Here is a 26,770-nt window from a genome sequence, read left to right on the forward strand (position 1 = left end):
AAAGACTACACATAAAGCAGAAAAGTAAGAGGACTTGGGGGTGGGGGAGAGAGGGTGATGGAGAAGGGTCACAGACAATGAGAAGCTGTCTGGGTGTCTGCATTATGCAGAAGTCCAGAGAAGTTCAAAAGCAGTGGAACTAGTAGAAAATGGGGAGAAGATTGTTCTGGGCCACCTCCTTCAGTGGAGGTCCTGGAGCCCATGACTCTGCCCTCCAATCAGAGAGCAGAGGGTATTAGTGAAGGATGGTGGGCAGGAGCCATTGTTCCCATTTTACAGACTAAGAAAATGAGACCCCAAAATGTTAAATGATTTGTCCCAAATCATACAGCTTTTAAGTTTAGGTCTTTTGAGTCTTACTCCAATAATCTTCCCACTTTAAAATGAAGATATTAGGATAGAATTAGACCAGGAGTTCTTAACCTTTTTTTTGATAATTTGCCCCTTCTTAGAAGACTATTGTAAAATGCATAAAGTAAATACATAGGATTACAGAGGAAGCCAATTTTATTGAAATAAAGTTATGAAAACCTTAAAAAAAAGTTCATGGACCCCAGGTTAAGCCCTGGACTAGACTGTCCAAAAGCTGGAGTTAGGTATATACTCTCAACTCAGTTTGAACAAAAATATCATGTTGGTGGGGATTGAGGAAGGGCCATAAAATGGAGTGAACTTTACAGGCTGCCTATATTTCTAGAATTGTTTCACAGTTATTCCCTTTTATGTATATACTATATTGCTGGCCTTATTCCTGTTCCTGAACTCCTTTCATAGGTTTCAGCGCCGAGAATGTTCTCCTTCCTCTCATTTCTACCTCTTAGAGTCTCCAAACTTTTTTCCAGTCCTAGCTCAGGTTTCAGCTCCTACCTAAGTCATTTCCTGATGCCCTTAGTTGTTTTTTTTTTTTAATTAAAGATTTTTTTTACTCTTTAGTTTTTAGTGCTCTTCCTGTACATATTAATCATAGATTTAATCTATCTCTTTACCTGTATTCCCAACTAAAATGTAAACTGCTTGAGAGCAAGGAACATTACTACTTTCGTTTTTGATCTTTGTGTTCTCATTGCCTAATATAGTGCTGTATGGATAGCAGATACTATGTGTTTATTGAATTGAATTGTCATGAATTTTGCTCAGATTTATGTAAACTACTTCTACCACATTCCCCAGATCTACCAGGCTAATGTCCTCAACAGGGTTTTCTTAATGAGCTATTCTTCCTGAAACCGTATTGTGCTTTAGTGATCACTGATGCGTTTGCTAAATGCTCAACACCATACTATTAATTATACATTCTAGGATTTTCTCAGAATTTGGAGTCCAGGCAAAGCTTATCTGACAGCTTCTCTGCTGTTTCATATATCATTTGTCCTTCAGGCCTTATATACTGCTTGTCATCTTTGTCAGCCATCATTTCTGCCAAGCCTTTCTGGGATAGATAGTTGACCTAGTCTTACTCTCATCTCCTTATCCTGAACTTCAGTTCACTACTAACCATTTTTATTTTGTACTTGCTGATCCAAAGGTCATTTTCCTTGGCCAAGACAAAAAGGACCAAACTAAGAATGACTCTGTTCAGTCATTTCCGTCTTTCTCCATCCGTTATCGCTGTACCACACTTCTCAATCAACGGTGTTGCATGTGCTTTAATCAAGCAATCTGTAAACATTTACTAAGCACCTACTATATGCCATATACAAAAAGTGAGACACTCTTCACTTCAGGAGCTGACATTCTAATTGGGGAAATGCAATGCATTCATAGACAAATCTCCAATAAATACAAAATAAAAACAGTGATTTTGGGATCCAGGAGGTGACATTTGAGTTGAGCCTTTAAGGGAAGATAAAAGTTCCAACATGCAAAGGTAAGGAGGGGGAGCATTCCAGACATAGTGCCTGTGCAAAGGCATGGAGGAAGAGATAAAATATTGTGTACAGGCAACAACAGATAAGTCTGTTTATTCAGAGGTTAATTTTTGAGGGGATAGTCTGTGTAATTAGCCTGGAAAATAGGCAAAAATTAGTTTGTTAAGTCATTAAGCACTTGTTCTTGTGCTAGGTACTGTGTAAGCACTGGGGATACAAAGAAATGGAAAAATGAGCACTTCCCTCAAGGAGATTACATTCTAATGGTGGAAATAACATGTCAACAATTAAGTTGATAAAATATGTATATGGAGTAGTTGGAAAGAATTCTAAGAGGGGTGACCACACAAGGTCACGTTTTAGCCAAGTTTTGAAGGAAGTCAGGGAAACCAAGAGATATGGTTGGTGGGTTAGAGTATTCCAGGGGTGGAAGCCAGCTGGGACAATGGGGTGGAGACAAGAGTCTTCTAGGATCCTAGTCCAGACATTCTCACCTATTTTGCATTATGGACCCCTTTGGCAGTCTGGTGATGACTATAGACTCCTATTCAGAATGATGTAATATGCAGAGTGAAACACATAGTTGAGATAGAACACTTGTGACTTAGGAGATCAAGTGTATGACCATCTCTTCTGGTGTCTTCAGTGGAATGAGAGTGTATAGGTTGTGATGCTCCTTTTATCCTTTGTATAGCTAAAAATGTACTCTTTGTTTTCCTTGGCATTCATTGTTAATTTTATAATAACAATTGTGTATTCATCTTCTATCTTTTCTACATGTTTTTAAAATTGAACTTGGTCGTTTTGTTTGTGGTCTTAATTTAATATGACCTCATGACCTTGATATTTTAATGAAATATAATTATATATAGTTACAGGATGATAAAATTAGAACCAGAAGGCACCTCAGATGTCATTGAGTCTGACCTCCTCATTTTACGTTTGAGGACATTGAAGCCTAGGTAGTTTAAATGATTTGCCCAAATTTGCACAAGTAGAAAGTGCCAAAGCCAGGACTTCATTGACTCCCAATCCAGCATTCTTTCCAGAAAGTTATCAGATATACCCCACTATAAAACACCCACTTTGGCTAAATTGAGATGTTTTTCTACAATTTAAAAACTCAGAATGGTAATTGGAATGTGAAAGAAATCTGAAATGATTTTTTTTAGGTATCATTTCAATCAAATCTGACTGACTTAATAGAATTCAGCCAGTAGTTTCCCTGGGCTTAAACTGTGGTTGATCAAAATGATTCTGATAATGGAACTTAAAGAATCATAGGTTTATCATTACAGGTATGTTGTCTTTTGTGCTAAAAATGTATTTCTGAAAAATTTCATACAAGTTGAATTCTTGTGAATTGAGTCCAGTTTTAAATGAATCAGAGAAATTGCATGGAATAATGGAATGACATTGGATGATATAACAATAATAATAGTAATAATAATAGCTAACATTTATATGGTGCTTATTATGTGCCAGGAACTATAGTAGGCATCATTAGTTATTTTTTATAATTGTTATTTCACTTAATTCTCACAACAACCCTGGGAAGTAGGTGCTGTTATTACCCCTCTTTACTGAGGAGGAAACTGAGGCCAATAGAAGCGCAGTAAGTTGTCCAAGGTCACTCAACTAGGAAGTGTCTGAGGCTGGATTTGAACTCAAGTCTTCCTGCCTCTAGCCTGACAGTCTATCTGCTGTGTCACCTAGGTGCCATAGTGAAAAGTCCCAAGTTCTAATGGAATCTCTCATCTGCTACCTGTGACCTTAGGAAAGTCACAACTTCTTCAGCTCTCAGTTATTCCATCTGTTAAATGGAACAGTTGGACTAGATACAGTATGAGGTCCTTTCAAGCTTTGGTTCTTGTATATGTGCATTGTAATAAGCACTGCCAAAAGTTTAGCTTATAATTCCTGAGCTTGAGATATAATGGGGATGAGGCAGGAATAAGATGCCAATGCAGACAGATGTAATATTTTTTCCATTATTATATAACTCTGTTAGTTACAGAACAAAATCCAGTCTAAGGTGTGAGGAAGAACATCATAACTGACCAGTGAGATCAGGGAAGGCTTCCTAGAGGAAGTGTTGTTTGCTGGATATTTAAAAGATAAGTTGGAAACTACCACGAAATGAAGGGGAGGGAAGGCATTCTATGCAGAGGAAATACTGTGATCAGTTGAGTAAATATTAAACTCCTACTGTGTGCCCAGGACTATGGTAAACACAGGGATATAAATATGAAAAAGGAAGATTGTACCTTTCTTCAAGGATCTTACAATCTAATGGGCGAAGACAACACACAAAAGGAAGTTGAAAAGTTGGGGTGGGGGGATGACAGACACCAAGAGATACCCATTGAAACCATTCATAGCTGCAAATGGAAAATGAAGTGAGCTGGAAGTCCAATTTCTGCCTTCTGTGAAGGAAGGCTTTGGGAATTTAGTATTCCACCCTCATCCCTTCAATCAAAGGGAAGAGGAGGCTGAGGGAGGTGGCACCAAGGCTTGAGTTAGGAGTGTATTGATGAAATTAGACAGAATTAAAAATATAGTGTTGGGGGTGGGGTGAGGAGAGGGCATTGTGCATTCATGGGGTTAGGAAGTAGTCCAGTTTGGATAGAGAGTAGAGTCCAGTGATGGTAGGAGTGTAAAATGAGGCTAAAAATGCAGGGCAGCAATAGATTGTGGAAAGGTTTGAATTTTAATCTTTGTCAGTAGGGAGCTGCTGAAAGTTTTTGAGTAGGTGAGAGACACGTCTGGATGTATGTTTAAGATTATTCTGTCAGTAGTATAAAGGATAAATAGGAAGAGGGAGAGAATGGAAGTGGGAAGACTTAAAAAGAGGCTTTTGCAAATAGGAAGTGAAAGTAACTCTGTTATTTCCATTTAAAAGTTCTTTTCTTATCCCTTACAACTGCCCATCTTCCTGACTTTCCTATTTCTGTGTAGGGTCTCACCACCGTCCAATTCACCTAGACTTGTGGCCTACGTATTATTCTCAACTCCGCACTCACACAGTGGGTGCCGTATTGCCACACTCCCCACCTCCATTTAACCAATTGTCAAGTCCTTTTGTTTACTTTCATAATATTTCTTGTATTCAGCCCCTTTTCTCTTGTGATAGCCGCCACTACCACCGTGGTGCAGGCCCTCATCACCTAACACTTGGACTATTGTAGTAGCCTACTGGTTGGTCTTCTTACCTCAAGGCTCTGCCCATTCTAATCCATCCTTCACTAAGGCCGTCAGTGATCTTTTTAAAATGCAGATCTGACCCTGTCACCTACTTATTTCATCAACTCCAGTGACTCCCTGTTATCTCTAGGATCAAACACCAAATCATTTGTTTGGCTTTTAAAGCCCTTCATAAACTGGCCCCTTCCTAGCTTTCTAGTCTTCTTATACTTTACTCCTCTTCATGTATTCTGCTGTTCTGTGAAACTGGTCTCCTTGCTTTCTGAAACACCAATTCTCTGCATTTTTACTGGCTCTCCTCCATGTCTGAAATTCTCTCCTTGTTCATCTCTACTTTCTGGCTTCTTTCCAGTCTCAGCTAAAGTTCTGCCTTCTGCAAAAAGCCTTTCTCAGTCCTCTTTCATATTAATTCCTTCCGTTCAAGATGATCTCCAGTTCATGTTGTGTATATCTGGTACATAGTTGTTGGCATGTTGTCTTCACTAGTAGACTGTGAGATTGTTGAGATCAGGGGCTGTTATTTCTTAGTATTGCCAGTGCTCTAGCACAATATCTGGCACATAGTAGGTACTGCTTGTTGACTAACAAAAAATGAGAACTTCACCTTATTGTTGCATTCTAGATGCTGGATCTGGTGTGGAGGAAGTGGAATTTAACTGGGATGAATATCTAGAAGATACAGGATCCATAGCAGCTCCACATGGGTCTTTTAAGCATGTAAGTCATCACTTTATTTTCTTGACTTTCTCTATATGTCCTTTTCCCCTTGGATTCATGTATGAGTCTTTAGAAGAATTAAAATTTCTGTAAGTTAGAGTAAGATAAGCTCTCTAAGTGTGCTTACTTTATTAAAAATGGCTCTAATAATCTTTTCAATTAGTTGTTCTTCTGCCTCCTAATTCTTGTCAGGTTAGTCAATTGACTCAGTAACCTTTTATGTATGTTAAAATCCCTGTAGCATCATGTTCAGAAGCCTGTGGATAAAATGAACAAAATTGTAGAGTTCTTATGTATTCATTTGAAATGATCAAGCTTACAGCATGCCGCAGGATCACAGGACTTAGAGCTAGCTTAGGCTTTAAAGATCATCTGCTTTATCTCCCTCATTTGGCACATGAGTTAATTGAAGTCAGGAGGTGTAAAGTGCCTTGCCTGATGTCACTCAGCTGTTGAGCTTCCAAGCTGGGATTTGAACTACGGTCCTCTGACTGAGTGTGGATCTGTTTCCGCTAATCTGGTCCTTTCTCAGGAGTCCTTGTTGAGACCTTGAGCTAGTGTCTCTTGTTCTCACCTTGGGGACAGCAGTCCTTCAGGTGGCAGTGATGGGGAGTTGGGGGTGGGGAACCAGTTTCCAACAGTCAGTTCATTGTGCTTCCTCTCATTAACAGGAGACATTTGATTGCTCTTATTACAGTAAGAACATCATAGCTATCCTCTTTAGTCATACCAGTGGTCCTTGTGGCCTTTTGTCTATTAAATGTGTCATTAAAGGAGTATCACATGACATTAACCTCAGACGTTTAGGTATATATCTGTATAGCTTAGAATAATTACTCATGTATATCTAACCCAGAATTTCTAAACTTGAGGTCTGCAAACTTGTTTTTAAAAATATTATGATAGCTATTTTAATATAATTGTTTCATAATCCTGTTTTAATTTATGCATTTTAAAACATTATGCTGAGAGGGGTTATTAAATCTCATTTACCAGACTGCCAGGTGAGTGCATGACACAAAAAAAGTAAGAACCCCTTATATAGATGTTTTATCAGTCTGTTTATCCTGAATCTCTTCCTAGAGTAATAAGTTCTTTTAAAAAAAGCAACAACATTCTCTTATAGGAGTGGGAGGCTGATGGTACTTTTTCTCATATGCTGGGATTTGGTGAACAAAGCAGTGACTATATATTGTCTATACCATATTTTTATAAATTTTTATTATATCATCTTTTAGTCTTTGTTTTTACAGACTGAAATCTTTATTATTATATATTTTCATGCAGAATTGGCCTTCTTTGGAGTTTTGTATAGCTGGTTCATGCATATCCATTTGGGAATTTTCTGATTAAAATCGCATATTCCAAGTGCAGATATGATTTTAATTATCTTTTGTTTTTGTCTTATCAGTTAATAAAACAGTAGAGCCCCCTAGTGGCTATTTGAACTTATACTAATTTTAACCAGTTAGGTTCATGAAAAAAGAAGCAAATAAAAAGCTTTTAATATATGCTTGCATAGAATAAATATTCAAATGCATTATAAATATATGAGAAATATCTGTGTGACAGAAAGGTTTTTCTCAGCTAATGATTCATTTCTAGCAACATTTGATGAAGTCAAATTATGGTATAAATTTTTAAAAATTATTGAACAAAATAAAAAAATTGAACAGTTTGTTTAGCGGTTAGGATTTGATCTGTATTCACCTAGTTATCTAGCTAACACTAGAGTTTTGGAAGAATCTTATGATCAAAACCAGTGAGAAATGTGCTAACAATATCAGAACCTTACAGTTTTGTTCAAATTACCTTACTGTTTTCATTATCTAGTACAATTTATTACTGAGTCTTTCCATTTCTTTCTGGAAAGATAAATTGGCCATAGACAGCTTTGCTTTTCCATTGGATTTGGAATTAACTTAATTCAGGTGTATGAAGAGAATGTACTTTCTTTTACCTGACTTCTTTATAATACAAATCATATGGAGTATATATTACCTGTCTTTGGAAATTCATCAGTAGATAATTTTGGTTCTGCTTTTTAAGCCAACATTGGACTTTTAGAAATTTCTTTTCAGTGATTTAAAGAGAACTCCTAAATTTCTTTTTACTTCTACAAGTCTTATGTAGGGAATTCATACTATAATTCTTAATTTTATCATTTTATCTAAATATGAGGAGATAGAAGTAGTGTGGAGTAGTGGAGAGCATACTGGACTTGGTATCAGGGAATTCTGGGTTTATATTTCTCCTTTGTGCTTACTAGCTGAGTAATCATGGGAAAATGGCTTAACTTCTCTGAACCTGAGGCACAAATCGTTCACATGCTGAGTAGTAAGACGAAACACTTCTAGAAACTCATAGGCTCCATAAAAATTTAGCGATTTACGTGCTGAGTAGAAACAAGAGTTCTGTAATCATATGCTTCTGTGGGTAAAACATTTTGTTCCATTTTTCTGAAAGTGTTGCCACTCTTGTTTTGGTCTACTTAACATAATGTTAGAATTTTTATTTTTGTTCTGTTTTAACGAAAATTTTATTTAGGGCGTGTATGTTTAAAGACTTTCTTTGAATGAGAAATATTGTCTGTAAGAATATTTTATGTGCCATAGATGGTCTGGTGGTTATTGAGTTATGTTATTCAGGTGGACACAAGTCTGCAGAATGGATTTGCCCCTGGCATGAAACTAGAGGTTGCTGTAAAATCTGACCATGAAACTTACTGGGTTGCCACCATCATCACCACATGTGGGCAGTTACTCTTGTTGCGTTATGATGGCTATGGAGAGGACCGAAAAGCAGATTTCTGGTGTGATATCAGGACAGCTGATTTACACCCTATTGGCTGGTGTGAGCAGAATAAGAAGATTCTCAAAGCACCTGAAGGTAATAGAAAATTTCCTGTAGGATGAAGAGTACTATAGCAAAAATTGTGGCTATCTAGGACCACTAGAACCTCAAGTCTGGTTAAGAGTTTTCCAAATAAATGAATGTTAAAAGACTACAACATTTTCTTTTTAAAAATCATTTTGAATGAAAATATTTCTAAAATGTATTATCTTCATATTTGCTTTATTAAGCGTAGGGAGTATTGGATGCAATTTAACCTTTTCTCAAGGCCATAATTTTAAACATCAGTTGTATTCTTCACTAATGTAGCGAGTGCCTTTGAGGCATGTTAGCTTGTTTGCCCCTACACTGATGGCACTCTACTGTGCTTTTGGGCTTCTTATGTTTTGTTTTATGGTTCCTGTAGCCTTCATGGCTATGATTTCTCAATTTCTTCTTCCCTTATGATTTGATGCTTCTAATCTAATTTGCTGTTTTTGTGTTTTCTAAACCAATTAGCTTATCTTGTGAAAACTGTGTAATAAGATTAAATAGAAGATTTTGAGTTCTGTTCTCTTATAAGAAAATACTTATAAGAAAAATTCATGTTTAGCATATGAGCTTTGTGATATATCTATTTAGGTTTCTCAAAGGCTTCTTTCTTTACTTCCTGATTTTTGAATATTATTGGCATAGATGAGATTACCCAGTACTTAGGATGTTTATGTATGCCCACTACCATTTCAGTTTCCTTTTCTGTAAAGTGAGGGGATTGGGATAGATCTCTTCCAACTTTAGATCTGTGATTCCAATATAAATGGTATTGTTTGCGAGTAAGTATGGGAGCACTACTTTACTTGGAGGAAGAAATGAAGCATACAAGATTAAAATTAGAAATAAAAAGAAAAGATGAATTGTGTAGTTCTAATGCTTAACTTTAAAATGTAGGCCATTCTCACTCTTTTGACTCAGTATGTTCTATAAATACTGAGTTAATGCTATATTTCAGGGGATTTAGTCTTCTCTATTTCATCTCCTGTATCCTGATGGTCACCAAGTTCTAATATTTCTTATTTTTAAATTTCTTGAATTATTCCTTTCTTTTGACCTCCAATATTTTAATCCCTCAATTCTCTCTTAGGCCATCTCCCAGGCACTAGCCACTTTCTCCCTTTTTTTGCCCCATCTTGACCCCTTCATGAACCAGTTCAAATCTACATTGCCCTCTCTTGAATCCCTATCCCCTTTATTATATTGCCATTTGTGTCCTGCCAAGCCTCAGCCTTGGATCACTCCCACCATTTGTTACCTTTGCTCCTACATATGTGCTGATGGTGGAGAAAATGAGTCCACTTCAAGTTTATGTTATACAACCTCAATTGCACTATAAATGCTACTAGGCAATCCTTCTATATTTCTCTTAGTACTATTGCACTCTTCGTAGTGGCTCTTCCAAAACTTTTCATCCCTCCTCAGACCCTCTACTTTAAAAAAAAAAGTTTTACTATTTTATTTTTTTAAATTACACGTAAAAATAATTTTTAACTTAAAAAACAAAACAAAACAATTTTGAGCTCCAAATTCTCTCCCACCCTCCCATCCCTCAGCCCTCAATTGAAAAGGCAAGCAAATTGATAAGGTTTATACATGTATAGACATGTAAAACATATTTCCATATTAGTCATATTGTAAAAGAAAACGCAGGCAGATCCACACCCAGAGAAAGAAATATGGAGTCTGAATGCAGATGGACACTTACTATTTGCTCTTCTTTTCCTTTGTTGTTTTGTTTTATTGCCTCAATCTCATGGTTTCTCCCATTAGTTCTAATTGTTCTTTATATCATGACTAATGGGAAGATATGCTTTACATGAATGTATATGTAGAGCCTATATCAGATTTTACACTATCTTGGGGGGGGATAAGTGGGAGGGGAAGAAAATTTAAAACTCACAATCTTATGGAAGTGAATGTTGAAAACTAAAAATAAATAAGTTAATTATAAAAAAAAGAAAATACAGGCAAAAAAACCCCAAGAAAAATAAAGTTAAAAAAATAGTATGTTTCAATCTACATTCAGATTCTGTCAATTCTTTCTCTGGAGGTAGACAGCATTTTTCATCATAGGTCCTTCGGAATTGTCTTGCATTTTTGTATGCCTGACAATAACTAAATCATTCACAGTTTATCATTGTACTGTATTGCTGTTACTGTAGGCAATGGTCTCCTGGTTCTGCTCACTTTGCTTTGCATCAATTCATGTAAGTTCAGGTTTTTCTGAAAGCATCCTCCTCATCATTTATTATACATGCTGATGATTCTTAAATCTACATATTCTATCCCTCTCTGCTGACCTCCAGTCTCATCTCCAACTGCTTTTCAGACATTTCAAACTGGATGTCCAGTAAGTGTCTTAAATTCAGCATGTCCAAACAGCATATCCCCCAATACCTCTCCCCCCTATTACTGCAGAGGGCAACACTATTCTTCTAGTTCCCTCCAGCTCATTACTGAGTAGTCCTTGATACCTTACAGTCTCCCTCTTTCCCATCCCCCGTATTCAGTCTGTTGTCAAAGTCTCTGCAACGTTTCTCAAATATGCCTCCCTCTCTTCTCTGACACTGGCACTGCTCTAGTGCAGGCCCTCATCACCTTATGCTTTGATTATTTCAGTAGCCTGCTAATGGATCTACCTACCTCTCTCCCCATTCTCCAATCCACTGTCCATTCAGCCACCAAAGTGATTTTCCTAAAGTATAGGTTCTGTCATGTCAATTCCCCTACTCAGTAAACTCCATTGACTCCCTTTTGCCTCCAGGATTAAATACAAATTGCTCTATTTGGCATTTAAAACCCCTTCATAACCTAGCATAATCTTATCTTTCTTGTTTTCTTAACACCTTACTCCCTACTCCATTGTCTTTGATCCAGTGACACTGTCATTCTTGCTGTTCCACAAACAAGACATTCCACGTCTTGGCTCTGGGTATTTATTCTGGCCATCTTCCTTGCCTGGAACTCTCTCTTGCCTCAACTCTACTGAGTGCCTTTCCTGGCTTCCCAACTAAAACTCCCTTCTTTTACAGGAAGCCTTTTCCAACTCCTCTTAATTCTAGTGGCTTTTTGCTTATCCTCTATATAGCTTGTTTTATATGTATTTGTTTGAACACTTGACACTTACTAGCTGTGTGACCCTGGACAAGTCACTGAACCCCAACTGCCTAAAAAAAAACTGTGTGTGTGTGTGTGTGTGTGTGTGTGTGTATTTTTGTTTGTTTATTGTCTCCCCCAGTAGATGGGGAACTCCTTGAGGACAGGGACTGTCTTTTGCTTCTTTTTGTATACCCACCAGTGCCTGACATATAGTAGGCACTTAATATATGTTGATTGGTTGATTCCTTAGGTAGTAGTTTGTCTGTAAGGTGGGAATTGACCAACTTTGCACCTCATGATGTATGCAGTCTTCATTAAATTGATAAGTATTATTTCCATGTATCTAAATGAGGAATTAAATTCAGTCTTTGCTGAACTCTACAAGGAAAAATAGATGCCTTAATCCAGGTTCCCCACCCCTGCAAGTCTCTTAGTAGATCTTTAAATGAAGTAAGTCTTTGAAATACTATTTAAGAGTTTAAAGAGGTTAAGATTATAGGTGGCTTATTTTTGACAAAAGGGATAATTATTATGCATTTATTTTCCCATTTAGGTATCAAGGACAAGATTTCTGACTGCATTGAGTTCCTACGGGAGACCCTGAAGGGAGCATGTAGTGCTCCTTCTAACCTGCTAGAGGGCGTGAGTGTTGATGCTAGTGGAAGCAATGTGGAAAAACTAATCTGAAACCATAGTGATATTTTCTGTTAAAATTTTTGTATAAAGATACTCATTTAACTTTTCTGGGTGTCCCTCAATTTTTTGGGGGGGATATAGAGCAACTGGACCTGTGATTTTATTGGCATAAAGGACTTTGGATGAGGATGCTCCTACTACCATTGCAGGTTGGCTGGCACCTGCTCCACAATTTATAATCTTAGAGAGTTGCTTGGGGACGCTGAAGTTGAGTGACTTGCCAAGGGTCACAGACAGTATGAATCAGAAGCAAGACTTGAACCAGGTCTTTCTGACTTCCAGGAAGTTTCTCTATCGGCTGTGCCAAGTTGCCTCTCTGAGTGCTTTTAGATTTCCCAAAACAATCATGTAGTTTTGTCTCCTTTGTTTACAAAGGAGTAAAGTGATTTATCCAATCTCATATAAAAAAAATGTAGTGGAAGTGATCCTGATGTCAGGACCTCTGACACATAGTAAGTGGATGTTAACACTGGGTGAGTGTCTACCTCTCAGTGTCCTAGGCAATTCTAAGACTACCAGTTTCAGAGAAAGTACTAACCTACATTGAAAGGGGGAGTTTTCTTTATCTAGGGCTTTTTTGTATCAGTGAAATTACAGGTCCAATCCCTACTCTCATTGTCCAGGCACACATGTGGAGCTAGGCATCGCTGGGTAATTTTCATGTTCTAAGTGTAATCCCCCCCCCCTTTCATTATCTATGACAACAGTTCTTTTTACAAGAAAGAGAATATCCTTTTCTTAGTTCCAGGCCATCCTTCTGGGTTGTATGGCGTACTTTATTGCCATTTTCAGAGCATTTTGCTGTAAAGCATTGCTTTTTTCCTTTGTAATTTTATTATTCCTCCCATTGGTTACAAACACTTTGTGTGGATAGGTAGTCTTAACTGGAAATAGTAATACATACTGAGAAAATAAATGTACTATGGGTTTTTAAGGAGAGATTAAATCATAAATTTTGAAAAGAATCGCCTGTCCTTAGTGGTTTCATAACAAATAACTAAGGAGATAGGTAAACTTCTCCTTTTTGAATGGTGTAACTACTTTCCTGAATGAAACCAAATAATATAACATGCAGAGTTCTCTTGGAATTTTGTTAATTTGGTTTTTAGTTTGAGTAGTCATCTACACTAGCATAAAATCACCTTGTGCATAGCAACAAAAATGTTAAAGAACATTTAGGGTTTTAGTCAGTAATCTTTAAGTTTTACTTAAATATGTTGATTTTTTTATCTCCTCTATCTCTGTAGGTACTCACTCCCCTAGTCTAGATTGCAGACCAGCTTTGCCTCCGTATTTTCTGAGATTGTTGTCCGAGTCTTTTCACAGATTCTCCTTAGAGGCTTTACCCAAAACACTAGATGTTTTATTCTGAGTCTCTTGTTACTGCATGTTTGTTACAAGCATTTTTTAAACTTGTTTTAAAGTCATTTAAAGACTTTACTATATATACTAGATATTTGACATTTTTGTACCTAAATTTATGTGTTTATTAATTTTGTTGTTGCTTGTTCACTTATTTCATTGTGTCTCCTTTTTTATCTGCAGCTTCATAAAGGGAAGAATCCTTTGGATCTCATTGCACCAGGCTCCAGACTGGAATGTCAAAATTTCCAGGATTCTTTAAGCACTTGGATTGTTAACGTAGCAGATAATATTGGGGGAAGATTGAAGTTGCACTATGAAGGTCTGGAGAATTCTGATCAATTTGAACAGTGGTTGTTTTACCTGGATCCATTCCTTCATCAAGTTGGTTGGGCATCTCAGCAGGGATATGAGCTTCAGCCTCCAACAGGTGAAAAACAACTTTTAAGAAGACATTTTCTATGTATAGGTTATATTGAAGAGACTACTGATTTACATGTTCCCATGTGTTGTGGAAGCTCCCTTCAGTACATGTAGTAAAGATATCATTAAAGTTTATAGGGCTGTAAAAATGTAAAGTTTATGATTTTATATCTTAAATTTTCTTCCAGTTTTATTATTTCTAAGTCCTTTGCCATTTGTAATTTGTAGTACCAATATAAGACCACCAAATTGAAGTAAAACATATAAGTAAGGGGTTCAAATAAGTGGGATTCATGGAGTGGCAAGTCTTGTCAAAACTCATATTTTTAAATGAGAATTTCAGCTACTGCAATATGTTTAAAATTACACTGTGTTAGGGCTTCTTTTGCTACTGCAGTGTTATATTCATTTTCCAGGTACATTCAGTTGCTTATTTTAAATTCCATACTTAGCCTTACCTCCTCAGCCAATAGTAGGATTATTAGTCAAAATGTTGAAAATTAGTGACAAGTTCCATAAGTGCATTTTGGGATTTGGTTTCAGTTTTAGGGGTTTCTTTGTACTCATACTTGTTGTTAGTTAAATTAATAAACACGTAAATTTGGGTTAAAAAATGTCAGATATCTAGTATAAATTAAGTCTTTAGATGACTTTAAAACAAGTTTAAAAAATGCTTGTAATCATTAACTCACACTCACATTTATGATTGGAATCTAGCTATTCCAAAATAGCAAATGTTTGTAACATTTGTACAAATTTTGCTATGTAATTCAATGTGCTTCTACTTGATTTTTTGCTGAAGCCATCAGACATTTGAAAAGTGAGGCAGAATGGCAGGAGATCTTAACCAGAATTAAAGAGGAAGAAGAAGAATCATTGATACCCTCTGACTTATTTAAGGTAAAAAAGAAAAACTTTAAAGATATTGTTCTATTGACAAAATAGTAAATAACAAGTGGTTGTGGGAGGTATGTACCTGTGTAAAAGAAGTTTTGAAAAACAGTGATATTATTTCTTCTCATAGTGGTTTTGATTTTCATTATCCATTTATGTGACTTTAAAATATCTTAGGTAGTTTAATTTTATCTTTTATCCTTTTTTATAACTATATCCTTAGCTAAGTAGCTATAGGTTAAGGTGTATATTAAATATTTGCTTCATTATTCCCCATATCCTCTTCCCCCCTCCAAATTTTCCTCATTAATTTAATGTAATATATTGCATGAATGTCTTCAAAATAATAATTTCTCAGAGTTTATCTTTTGAATTGTTCCCCAGGAAAGAAGGTGAGTGGATTCACTAACCTAATTTCTGTTAGAAGATTGAATTAACTAGCATAATTATTTGATATGTATTTGGGATAGTCCCAAAATTAGTACTGAAGCCATCAGACATTTAAAAAATGAGGCAAGAGATTTTAGCATCTGTAGTCCTTATTTCCACATGGTGTTTTCATTTCAGGATAAACCGGTAATTGGTCATCACACATTCTCTGCAAACATGAAATTGGAAGCGCTAGACCCCTCAGCCCCTTTTGCTATTTCTCCTGCTACAATTGTTAAGGTAAGAAAGACCTTTATCTTTTACTTCTCTTTGTGTCAGAGGTGGTGGCTCAAGAGGTTCGTAGCAGCTCATTCAAAGTTTTTTATTCTAGGAAATGTCACGTCAGGGAAACGTACTTTTCCTTGTCAGAGGCTTTAGGACACCCTGGTCATCTGAACAGGTGTAGGGAAAATATATTACTTTAATTTTATTTAATTGTATTGGGCCTGATGTGTTAAGTATAATATTTAGTGCAGGTGGGGTACAAAATTCTTGAGGTCAGCAGGCTCAAAAAATTTTATAGTGTAATGATACCTAGTCACAGACAACACCCCCCCACCTCCATTCTACAAGGTAGCCAGATGTATCAACCCAGAAGCACTGACATAGTCAGAGAGAGGAAGAGGCATCTGAAGTTGTAGCATGGAGGAAAAGAGAAGACAGAAAATGACCAGAAATTAAACTTGGAAGACCTGGTTACATGACAACTGAGGGCTTCTGTTTGCATTAAAACTTTTACATGAATTGCTACGTATGAATTAAAAACTGCCATGCAAGAGTGTGTCCTATAGGAGAAAATGTACAGACTCTATAAAAGGAGACTAAACGGAAAGTGAGATTGTTACTTCCACTTGGCATGGAGAGTATGGAAGGAGGGAAGAGTTTTGTGTGACCCTTCACAGGGTATGCTGCGTTTAGTGGAAAGAACAGTAGATTTGGAGTCAGAAGACCTGCACTCACATATCCTGCCTTTGCACTTACTAGATGTGTAACCATAGACAAATTATGAAGCTTTGCCATTTCTCTCCAGCCATATCAGTCATGTGACCATAGATGATCTATACACAAATACACACCATCTGGGTGAAAAACAAGGTAATCAGAGATCTTAAGGTAAATTCAGCCATTTTACTGAGATTTGGTGTGATGACATTTATGATTGGAATCTAGCTATTCCAAAATAGCAAAATAAATAAGAGGGGTAGGGTCATGGAATAGCATTGCAGATTAAGAATGAGGTAGGTGGTAATCTTTTTGTATTCTACTCTGGATAGACTGCATCTGGAATATAAAATATAATGTTTATTTTTCTGAGTGCCACATTTTAATCAGAACATTGACAAATTGGAGTATGGTGAGGGGACTGGAGACCATGTTGTATGAGCACTGTTTGAAAGAATTGGAGGTCTTGAGAAGACTAGGGGGGCAAATTATAACTGTTTAAAAAAATTTGAAAGACTGTATTATGGAATGAAGAACTAAATTAGACTTCCTTTGCTTGGCTCTAGAAAACAGAATCAGGAACCATGAGGTAGAGACACATTTGGAATCAATGTTATGTAAAGAAAAATTTCCTAATGATTAGAGTTGTCCCAAAGTAGAATAGGCTCCCTCAGGAATTGTGGGTTCCACATAATTTACTTTTATGTAGAGGCCAGATAATACTTTTTACAGTTATGAAGAGTTCAGGTATGGTTGAACTGGGTAATTTCTGAGATTCCCTCCGGCTCTGAGACTTTTTTATTCTCTTCTGTAGATCTACTTAATAAATGTTTGCTGAATTGGATTATTTATATACCTGAGGTACCACAGGGTTGCAGGAACTATTTTGAGGCTCCCAAGATTCTTTTAAGCTTCCTACCCTAGAAAAGAGATTGGTCAGCAAACCCTGGTTAGTGTCCTGAGTGAAAGTGTCGTTTCAATCCCTGAGGGTTCCAGTTATGCATAGTATAGAGACTATGGTTCTATGTCTTTTTGGTTGGTAAACATGGAATTAGCCATAATTGTTTAAGATACTTGTCTTTGAAAGTCACAAGTAGAAACCATTTAATGTTTGTTGAACTTAATAACTGTTGATTAAACTTACAGGTGTTCAATGAGAAATATTTTTTGGTGGAAATTGATGATTTGCGACCAGAGAATCCCATAAGACGATCCTTTGTGTGTCATGTTAATAGTGCTGGCATTTTCCCAGTACATTGGAGTTTGAAGAATGGTTTACATCTCAGCCCCCCTCTAGGTATGTATCTTTCTAGTTGAACCTAGTGAACTTTGATCTTATTCTTGAATCAATATTTATCGTCATGGAGTGTTTTTCAGGATCCTTATTTCCCTCTTTCCATTCCTTATTCTCTTTTCTCTTTGCTATATTTTAAAAAATAAGTTGGCATAGCTCTAGATATGCAGTAAGGAAATAGTAAGGAGTTGAAGAAAAGTAGCACAGTGGATGATCATTGGCACAGAGTTTGTTTAAAAGACCATGAAGTTGAATTGGAAAGTAAATTTTCTGCTATTCTTAATTCATTGAACATCATCTATCCCTCAGCAACTATTTATTAAGCTCCTGTGTGCCAGGCTGGGGAGACAAGGACAAAAGCCTACATTCTGCTGGGGAAAAGAGAATACACATATAAATAAATAACAAGTGTATATCAAGCAAATAAATATAAGGTAATTTTTTGAGGGAAGGTGATAGCAGCTTGGGGAGATCGGGAAGAGGTTTCATGTTAGAAGGGAGTGTTGCATTTCAGGTATGAGGCACAACATATGGCAAGAAACAAAGAGCAAAATGACGTGTATGGACAACGGGAAACATCCTACTTTGGCTGGACTTGAAGAGATTGTGAAGGAGAGTAATTTGTAATAATTCTAGAAATGTAGACTTGTGACAAATTGTGAGGGTCTTTAAATACAAATAGAAATTTATATTTGTCCATAATGACACTCGGTTACCACTGGAGCATCTCAAGCTAGGGAATGACATGGTTAGACCAGTACTTTAATGATAACAATTTGAAAGCTGTGTGGATGGTGGACCAGAGAGGGGAAAGACTAAAGGCAGAGAAACCAGTGATGAGTCTGTTGCAGTAGTCCATGCAAGAAGTGATGAGGGCCTCTAAGTGTTGGCAAGGTGAATGGACAGGAGGGGAAAGGTGCAAGAGATGTTCTGGAGGTAGAATCTACAAGATTGGGCAACAAATGTTGGATTTGGATGTGTAGTGGGAGAACATGAGACTGTAGAGTTCAGGGAGACTTCTAGGTTGCAAATCTAGGAGATGGAAGGAGAAATAAGGAAGTAAGAAAGGTTTGAGGGAAAAATTAATGAGTTCTGTCTAGGCCATGCTGAGTTTGAGATACCATGGAAATGTCCAGTGGGCATTTGGTGGTGTGGTACTGCCATTTAGAAGGGCTGAGTATATAGACTTGGAATTCATCTTGTAGAAATGATGATTGAACCTATGGGAATGGATGAGATATTCAAAAGGGAGATTTTGGAGAGAGGAGAAAAGAGGGCCTGAGGCAGAGCCTTGGGCCACACCCACAATTAGAAGGCAAGATGTCCTTGACTGTCCTCATAGAATGTGAAGATGCCTCTTCTCAGGAAGATAATAGGATTATATTTCCCACTGAGTGGGAAAGGAGCAGCTCTTCTATTTGGTGCTTATGATCTTAGTACCAAGTGGATGGTCAGACAGTCAAGCCAAGAGGCAACATCATCAGGGAAGATGTTTTTGTTCTGTAGAGAATAAAAGTAGCACTTCTTCCGTTTTGTTTTATTGTACTCTCCAATTACATTGTTGCAGTCATTGTGTATGTTGTTTTCCTGGTTCTCCTGTTCAGACTTCCTTCCCATGCTTCTCTGAACTCTTCATATCAGTGATTTCTCAAAGCCCAGTAATGATACTCCCTGATGTTCTTATACCAACAAGGATTTAGCCCTCTCCTGACCCAGGGCTGCTACTTTGTTTCCAGCTCTTTGCCTCCACAAAAGGTGCTGCTGGAGCCTTAAAACTTAAAAGCACCTTCTTCAAAGCTGTCCCATGATGTCTGTAGTATAAGGGTTTTTATCCCCATTTTACAGATGAGAAAACCAGGCTTTGAAAGGTTATGTGACTTGTCTATGCTTATTCAGCTAGTAGATCTCAGAGCCAGGATTCAAATCCAGGTCTCTTAATAACATTTCAATTAATGTTAATTCAATTAAATTAATGTTTTTTTTCTCTAAAATAAAACAAATCTCCAAGTATATGTAATTATTTATATTTCCAATTCAGGATCCTATCGAAACATGTAGACATGCGTACAGAGGTATATACACCTTGTTATATACACCTACACAATGTGAATTAAAGTTTGAAACTGAAGTAGTTATCTCCATAGTCATTTGTACCCTAGAGTAATTTTTAATCAGTAGATTGAAGTAGAAGTAGAAGGGGTGTGTGTGGAGAATGAAAGCTGACATGCTGACATTTTGGTTAAAGAAGACTCACTATAGCTTGAGGGATGTTAAAGTACTTAGATATTTTTAAATATGTGTGTGTATATGCATATATAATACATATATATATTTGTTGTTATTGTTGTTTTTAAGGCTACCCGAATCAGGATTTTGACTGGGCGGACTACCTCAAACAATGTGGTGCTGAAGCTGCTCCACAAAGTTGCTTTCCTTTGGTAAGCATTTTTCTGTCTGTATAGTCATTGTTCTTATATCAATTTTCATCCCATTTCCTGTTAAAGTTACTCCAGAGTGAATTGTATCTGCTTGTACTCTGACCAGGTTACACATTTCAGCAGTTGTACTGGGTTAGAGAAAAATGCATTTGCTGTTGAGTTTAAATGATTTGTTTTTATCTAATCAGCTTTATTCTAACATCACAAATTGAGCTGTCATTGACTTTGAGAGAAGTTTAAGTTCAATCTGGAAAAGGAATAAAGCTAAAGAGGAGAAAACTGCCATGTAAAATGTACTTAAAACATCTTTTCATGTGTTTGTACCACTGAAACTATGGAGTTGAAATCTTGAATGACTTTTAAAATAATGATAGAAGTAGAGGAGAAAAATTTATGGTAGGACGTGCCAAAGGAACAGCACTTTTAGGTTGCCTTTTTTTTTTTATCAGTCAGTAAGCACTTATTAAATGCCTGCTATGTGCCAGGTGTTGTGCTAAGCACTGAGGATACAAAAAAGGGCAAAAAACAGTCCCTGCCCTTAGAGAGCTTACAATCTAATGGGGGATATGACATTGCCTTATTTTTAATTAAAATATTGTATATTCTTAGCAATCTGGTGATTAGGAGATAATACTTAGAAAATGGCACTTAGAAAAAGTGTATTTTATATCACTGCAGTGAAATTGTGATTCATATTTTAGCCAATTTCAGATCATGGCTTTAAGGAGAACATGAAGCTTGAGGCAGTGAATCCTACTGACCCTGAAGAAGTATGTGTTGCTACTATTACTGCAGTGAAAGGTTCATACCTGTGGCTCCAGTTGGAGGGTAGGTACCATACCAGAGAGCTCTTGAATTTTGTTCTGAGCAAGCTCTCTTTTTTTTTAATTTTTATTTTTTTTGAATGTAGCTAGTTCATCTATGTGTACCAGACAAATCAGATCATTAAGAAGAGGATAAAGATACTTATTCAGACTCACATAATGGCTAATTGTGAAACTGAGACTCTAAAGCACAATTTTTAATTGCCAGTTTTTGTCTTCCAAATGTTTGGAAACTATAATGTTTCAATACAAAGTTCCCTATCACTTGAAAAGGAAATTCTGCATATCAGATGATAGTTCTTTGGGGGGGGGGGGGGACAAGATTACATAAGAATGACTATTGGGACCTATATTTATTCTAGATATTAGATTTTAGTTTGTCCTAACAAGTAAGTTTTTGTTACTTTTGAAATGAAAAGTGATGGAGAGAGAAGATATAGTACATTTGTACGTTTAGTACCTTATAGTACTAGAAGTATCTGCTTCTAAGAAAGCTTCATAGCTGGAAAATACCGTGCTAGGAATAAAGATTACAGTTGTTTTTGTCACATTCATGTTTCCTATATTTCTGCCAAGTCAATAAGTCAGCAAACATTTATCCAGTGCCTGCTATGAGCCAGGCACTGTCTGAAGTGCTGGGGATATGAAGAAAGGAAAAAGATGACCCCTACCCTTAAGGAGTTCACGTTCTGCTGGGGAAGACAGCATGCAAACAACTATGGATATAGACAGGATAAACTGGAAATCAACTCAGAGGGGAGGCACTAAGTGAAGGAGGATTGAGAAAGGCTTTTTGCAGAGGGTGGGACTTTACCTGATACTTGAAGTAGGCCAGGAAAGCCAGGAGGCAGAGGTAAGGTGGGAGAGAGGTCTGGAATGCCAGAAAATTAGTTAGGCTTTGGAAATGTGTTGTTGCTCTCCAGTTTCATAGTAGTATTCTGGGTAAATGTTAGAACTGCCTAGAATTTCTGTTTAAATATTTAATACTGTTTAAATGATTTGCATTGTGCTCTACTTCAATACAATTAACAATAGATTGAATAAGAGTTTCTAATAAAGGAGTTTTTTTGGCTTTTGCTAGGGGTCCCCCTTGTATAGGGAGAACTAATGGTATTTTAGAGTCGCCTGATTGATTTTGTTTTTTTCTTGCCTTCTTATTTTCGAGAGGTAGATTCTTCTTTCTGGTGCTCTCTGTGTTGATTTTTTGGTTGGTGCAGTGGAATGAATGCCAGGCTTGGAGTAAAGAAAAGTTGAGCTCATCTCCTGTCTCAGATGCTTTCTAGTGATGGGACCCCAAGCCAGTCTCTTAACCTCCAGCTTCAGTTTCCTCATCTGTAAAATGAGGATAACAATAGCACCTCCCTCACAGGGTTCTGTAAAGTGAGATGACATATGTAAAATGTTTTTGTGTACCTTAAAGCATTATGTAAATGTTAGCTATTAATCTAATTATTGTTAAATAAATTTTCTGCACATTTTTTCATCTGTGACCAACGGTCACCTTTGGGTCCACATTGGACACTGAAATATTAGAATACTCAAGTACTTTGTGCATGCTTTGTTCTGTGGATGTGGAAAATGGGGAATTTTGTTTTGAAGTAACCTATTAAACAAAATATTTGATCCAGATGCAAAGATATAAAATGACACAGTCTGCCCTCAAGGAACTTACATTCTCTTGATGTCATCATTGATGCAGGATAGTATTATGAAATAGAATTTAGAAATACACTAACAGGCTAACTTTTAAAAAATTTTGTTAGGCTCTAAAAAGCCAGTACCTGAATGCATTGTAAGTGTGGAATCCATGAATATCTTCCCTGTGAGTTGGTGTGAAACCAATGGATACCAGCTCCGATCTCCTCGTCGAGCAGTAGGTATGACTGGGTTTGAGGACTATGGGCTGCATGATATGAAAATGCTTTCAATTATGTTGAGTCTTATTAGCACATCACATGTTAGAATTTCTAACATCTGATACTTAGGCTTTAGAATCCTAATTTCACAAACTTGCCCCCCACCATGTGTTCAGTTATTATGTCAGAAAAGTTTGCAATTACAAAGGTAAAAAATAAAACCTAAATTAGCTTAATGTGAATCATGAAATATGTTATTGTTCCAGTTGGAACATTAGGAATATATCATTATTATACAATGGTGAGATTTACAAGGAAGAAAAGGAAGCTTTTTCTGTCAGTCAGCATAGTATAATAGATATCTCTCTTGAGATTCTGCTACTTATTACTAGGGTAAAATTCTTAACTTTTTTGTCTAAATTTTCTCATTTGTAAGTTGAAGGAGCTGGTGAGATATTTCTAAGGACCTTTTTAGCTCTAAAGTCCAATCAAAGTTGTGTCATTTATTCACTAATGAAATTTTTTTAAGTAGCAGAATTTCTATTAAAAATTGTCCACTATCAAAGCTTTTATTTTGGTCATAATGTGTTCAACTAGTCTTTAAGGCCTGGAAATGAAGTATAATTTTAATGAATCTGCGGAATGAAACTGCAAAGTCAAGATACTAAGTATTGCAAATTCATCTCCTCTGTTCCTTGCCTGTGATAAGATAATTGATGTTCTCTTATGCTTCCTTGTAGCCATAGACACCTCATTTTAATTGCCCAAAAGATATTGTTCCCAGGATTATTGTTCTTTTTCTTAGCTATCACTATGACCCTTTTCGGTGGGGAGGGGGGGGTCACTATCCTATCTCTGGATATATGAAGCCTTCCAGGTACCCTAAGAGCTATTGGTAACCAGTCCTGACCCCCCCCCCCCCAAACTTACATTGATAGATATCATATTTTTAAGTTCTTCAAAGAAAAGTGCCAAAATATTAATTCAATCCAGTGCTTTGCAGAATTGTTTTTGAAATTAAGATTATATTGCAAGTTCTATTAATTGGAATTCCTATTAATTTATATCATAATATTAGAGCCAAGTTCCTGTGAAAATTATCTTGTGTACTCCAATATTTTTTTCCCTTTTAGAAGGATAATCATTTTTTATTATATACTTAACAACTAACAATGAAAACAGACATATAGTATGGGACAAATCAGACATCATTACAGAACCAAACAGAATGCTTTTGTTCTGAGCCCCTTTTAAGGTCCTCTCAAAGTTTTGCTACTTTTGCCCCCTTTTTTCTTCATTTTTTCTTTTTTTATAATTGTGCACGTGCATGCGTGTATTTTTTCTGGTTCTGTTAACTTTGTTCTGTATCATATTACGATAGCTATTTTTCATGATCTCATACTATTTCATCACATTAATGAACTATAATTTCATAGGCTGTCAGATTTGGAACTGAAAGAGACCTTGAAAATCGTATGTAGTTCAGTCCTCTCATTTTATATTTTAGGAAACTGAATCCCAGAGTTAACAGGTTAAGTGATTTTCCTCACGTAACACAGAGGAATAGAAAAGAGAGGTGGCCTTAGAGTCAGGAAGACCTAGGTTCAAGTCTAACCTCTGAAATATTCTTGGCTGGATGACCATAGATAAGTCATTTAATCTCTCAGTGTACTGGGCAGTTCTTTAAGACTATAAATTTAAAGAAGTTACTGATCTATGTTCATAGTGAGAATTTCCTCACTGAAACCTCCCTACAGCAGTGAAGTTAGAGGTCTGGAACAAATAGCAACAAAGCAAAAGTAATAGTTTGGTTATGAATATTTTTGTACATATTAGTCAACCAATCAGGACTTAAGTCATTAGTATGTGCCAGGCATTGTAGTAGGAGTTGGCAATATCAAAAATTGAAATAATACTTTAAAAATTTTTTTTTATTTTGGGGATAGTACACAGTGAAATAACTGGGTCAGAATATATAAATTTTGTGATGTTTTGTGCGTATTGTCATGGTTTTCTGAATGTTTGTAACAGTGTGAAGTCCCACCAACTAAAAAGGATGGGGGACGAAGAAGACTGTGCAAATGAGAGAACTAAATGTCACAGTGGAAAGAGTTCTGGGCCTGGAGTCAGGAAGACCTGAGGTCAAATCCAGCCTTAGACACTTACTAGCTGTGTGACCCTGGGCAAAATACTTAACCTATGTCTGCCTCAGTTTCTTCATCTGTAAAATGGGGATAATAATGGCACCTACCACCTAGAGTTTTTGTGAGGATCAAATAACAATTGTAAAGTGGTTAACACAGTGCCTGTCGTGTAGTAAGTGCTATACATAAGTATTAGCGATTATTATCATCGTTGTTGTTGTCATCATCATCAAAAATGTCCTGTCAAATAGCGTAGAGAATAGCCACAAAGAAATAAGAGGACTAGTAGTTCATAGACCAAATCCAAGAAAATCATTGGTAAGATGCATGGCCTCAAATATCTATACACAAATGCCCAAAGTTCAGACAACAAATAAGAACAGCAGGGAAAAAAATTGGATCTCATAGGAGTACCTGTGCCTTTCCAAGAAGTATCTGTGAGCTATCCTTTGTTTAGCTATAACTTCCTTTTTTCTTATGGTTTCATTTATAGGAAGAATTTCAAGATTGATATATACACCACTTGTTGGTTCTTTTGACCACCAATCATTAATTAAAGTTTATTGATGATGTGAGAGCTGTGTGATTCACTCAAGGAAGAAAAATAAGTTTCCTGTCTCCATGGTGATGTGAATTGTCCCATTCTTTCATCTCCACAGTGTTAGGAACCAATGACTTGTCTCTTCCCCTCATTCCTCACCTCAGATTTGCAAAACTTCCAGTTCCCATGACTGAAGAGCAAAGTCCAGACTCCTTAGGCTTGAGTTCAAGACTTTCGCAACCTGAACCCAGCCCACCTTTCAAGTGCCGTTGCCCACTACTTCTTTCCATAAAGTCTCTTCTCTAGCCAAACCTGTTGATTCATTCTCTTCAAAACATTCTTTGTAGACTCCATCCTTAATATTTTTGCTCTTGTTGTTCCTTCTTCCCTTCCATCTCTACATCTTGCTCATTCTTCAGAGTCTAGATTGAGGCCATCGTTCTGGACCCTTTTCTCCCTCCCCTTGACCTCACCTTCCTTTAAATAGAACCTGCTTGTCTATCTGTAAACTCCTTGAGACTAAAGACTCTGTCTTGTACATCTTTGTACTCCTTCGGCCAAACACCTCCCACAGGTCCTTCCTTGTACCTAGTGTGTACTCAGTAAGGAGTCATTGATTTAAAAAAATTTCTTTTAAACCGAGCAATTCTTAGCACTCTCAGCCTCCTTTTCTGCCATCTGCTACTGTCATTGCAGAAGAAGAAACAGGAGGTCTTGCAGAATAAAGTCCATTTTTTACTTTTCTCTGTTTCATGGGTTGCCATGGCTGTTAAAAAATTCATTACCAGGTGGCCAACCTTCTTTGTGGTTACTAAGTAGGTTCTTGGAAAATGAACATGATCTTTTACAGGGAGCATAGTGAAAGTTTTTCTAGCATGGTGCAGAACCTACATTAGTTTATATTTCAGTGGCATAATCTTTGAGGATATGAGGTCACTTCCACGCCACAATTAGGCATCCAAGTAGGACTTTGTGGAGTCCTTTATGTAATATGGCATATTGATATTATAATTGGTGTTATGTTAAATCTCTAAGTTAGTTTGGGAAGTGTTGATATTTTTACTATATTTGCTTGATCTTTTGAAATCTGGCATGTTACTTTATAACTCAACTAAAACTGAATTGCCAGGTTTGATGGTCTTTTCTCAATTTT

At 36.7% G+C, this 26,770-nt stretch overlaps 1 protein-coding gene across 2 annotated transcripts in view; it reads left to right on the forward strand.

Annotated features, from left to right (window-relative positions):
* The window catches only part of SFMBT1 (Scm like with four mbt domains 1), a 160,446-nt gene that overhangs the window by 93,626 nt on the left and 40,050 nt on the right, over window positions 1-26,770 (forward strand). For both annotated transcript variants that reach the window (XM_027836939.1, XM_027836938.1), the window contains 10 exons: window positions 5,695-5,789; window positions 8,438-8,678; window positions 12,328-12,416; window positions 14,016-14,262; window positions 15,058-15,155; window positions 15,717-15,818; window positions 17,667-17,817; window positions 20,170-20,252; window positions 20,954-21,080; window positions 22,840-22,953. In XM_027836939.1, coding sequence (XP_027692740.1) covers window positions 5,695-5,789; window positions 8,438-8,678; window positions 12,328-12,416; window positions 14,016-14,262; window positions 15,058-15,155; window positions 15,717-15,818; window positions 17,667-17,817; window positions 20,170-20,252; window positions 20,954-21,080; window positions 22,840-22,953 — 1,347 coding nt within the window. The remainder of the gene's footprint in view (window positions 1-5,694; window positions 5,790-8,437; window positions 8,679-12,327; window positions 12,417-14,015; window positions 14,263-15,057; window positions 15,156-15,716; window positions 15,819-17,666; window positions 17,818-20,169; window positions 20,253-20,953; window positions 21,081-22,839; window positions 22,954-26,770) is intronic.

Source organism: Vombatus ursinus, unplaced genomic scaffold, assembly GCF_900497805.2.
Source record: "Vombatus ursinus unplaced genomic scaffold, bare-nosed wombat genome assembly UNPS02014820.1, whole genome shotgun sequence".
NCBI lineage: Eukaryota > Metazoa > Chordata > Mammalia > Diprotodontia > Vombatidae > Vombatus > Vombatus ursinus.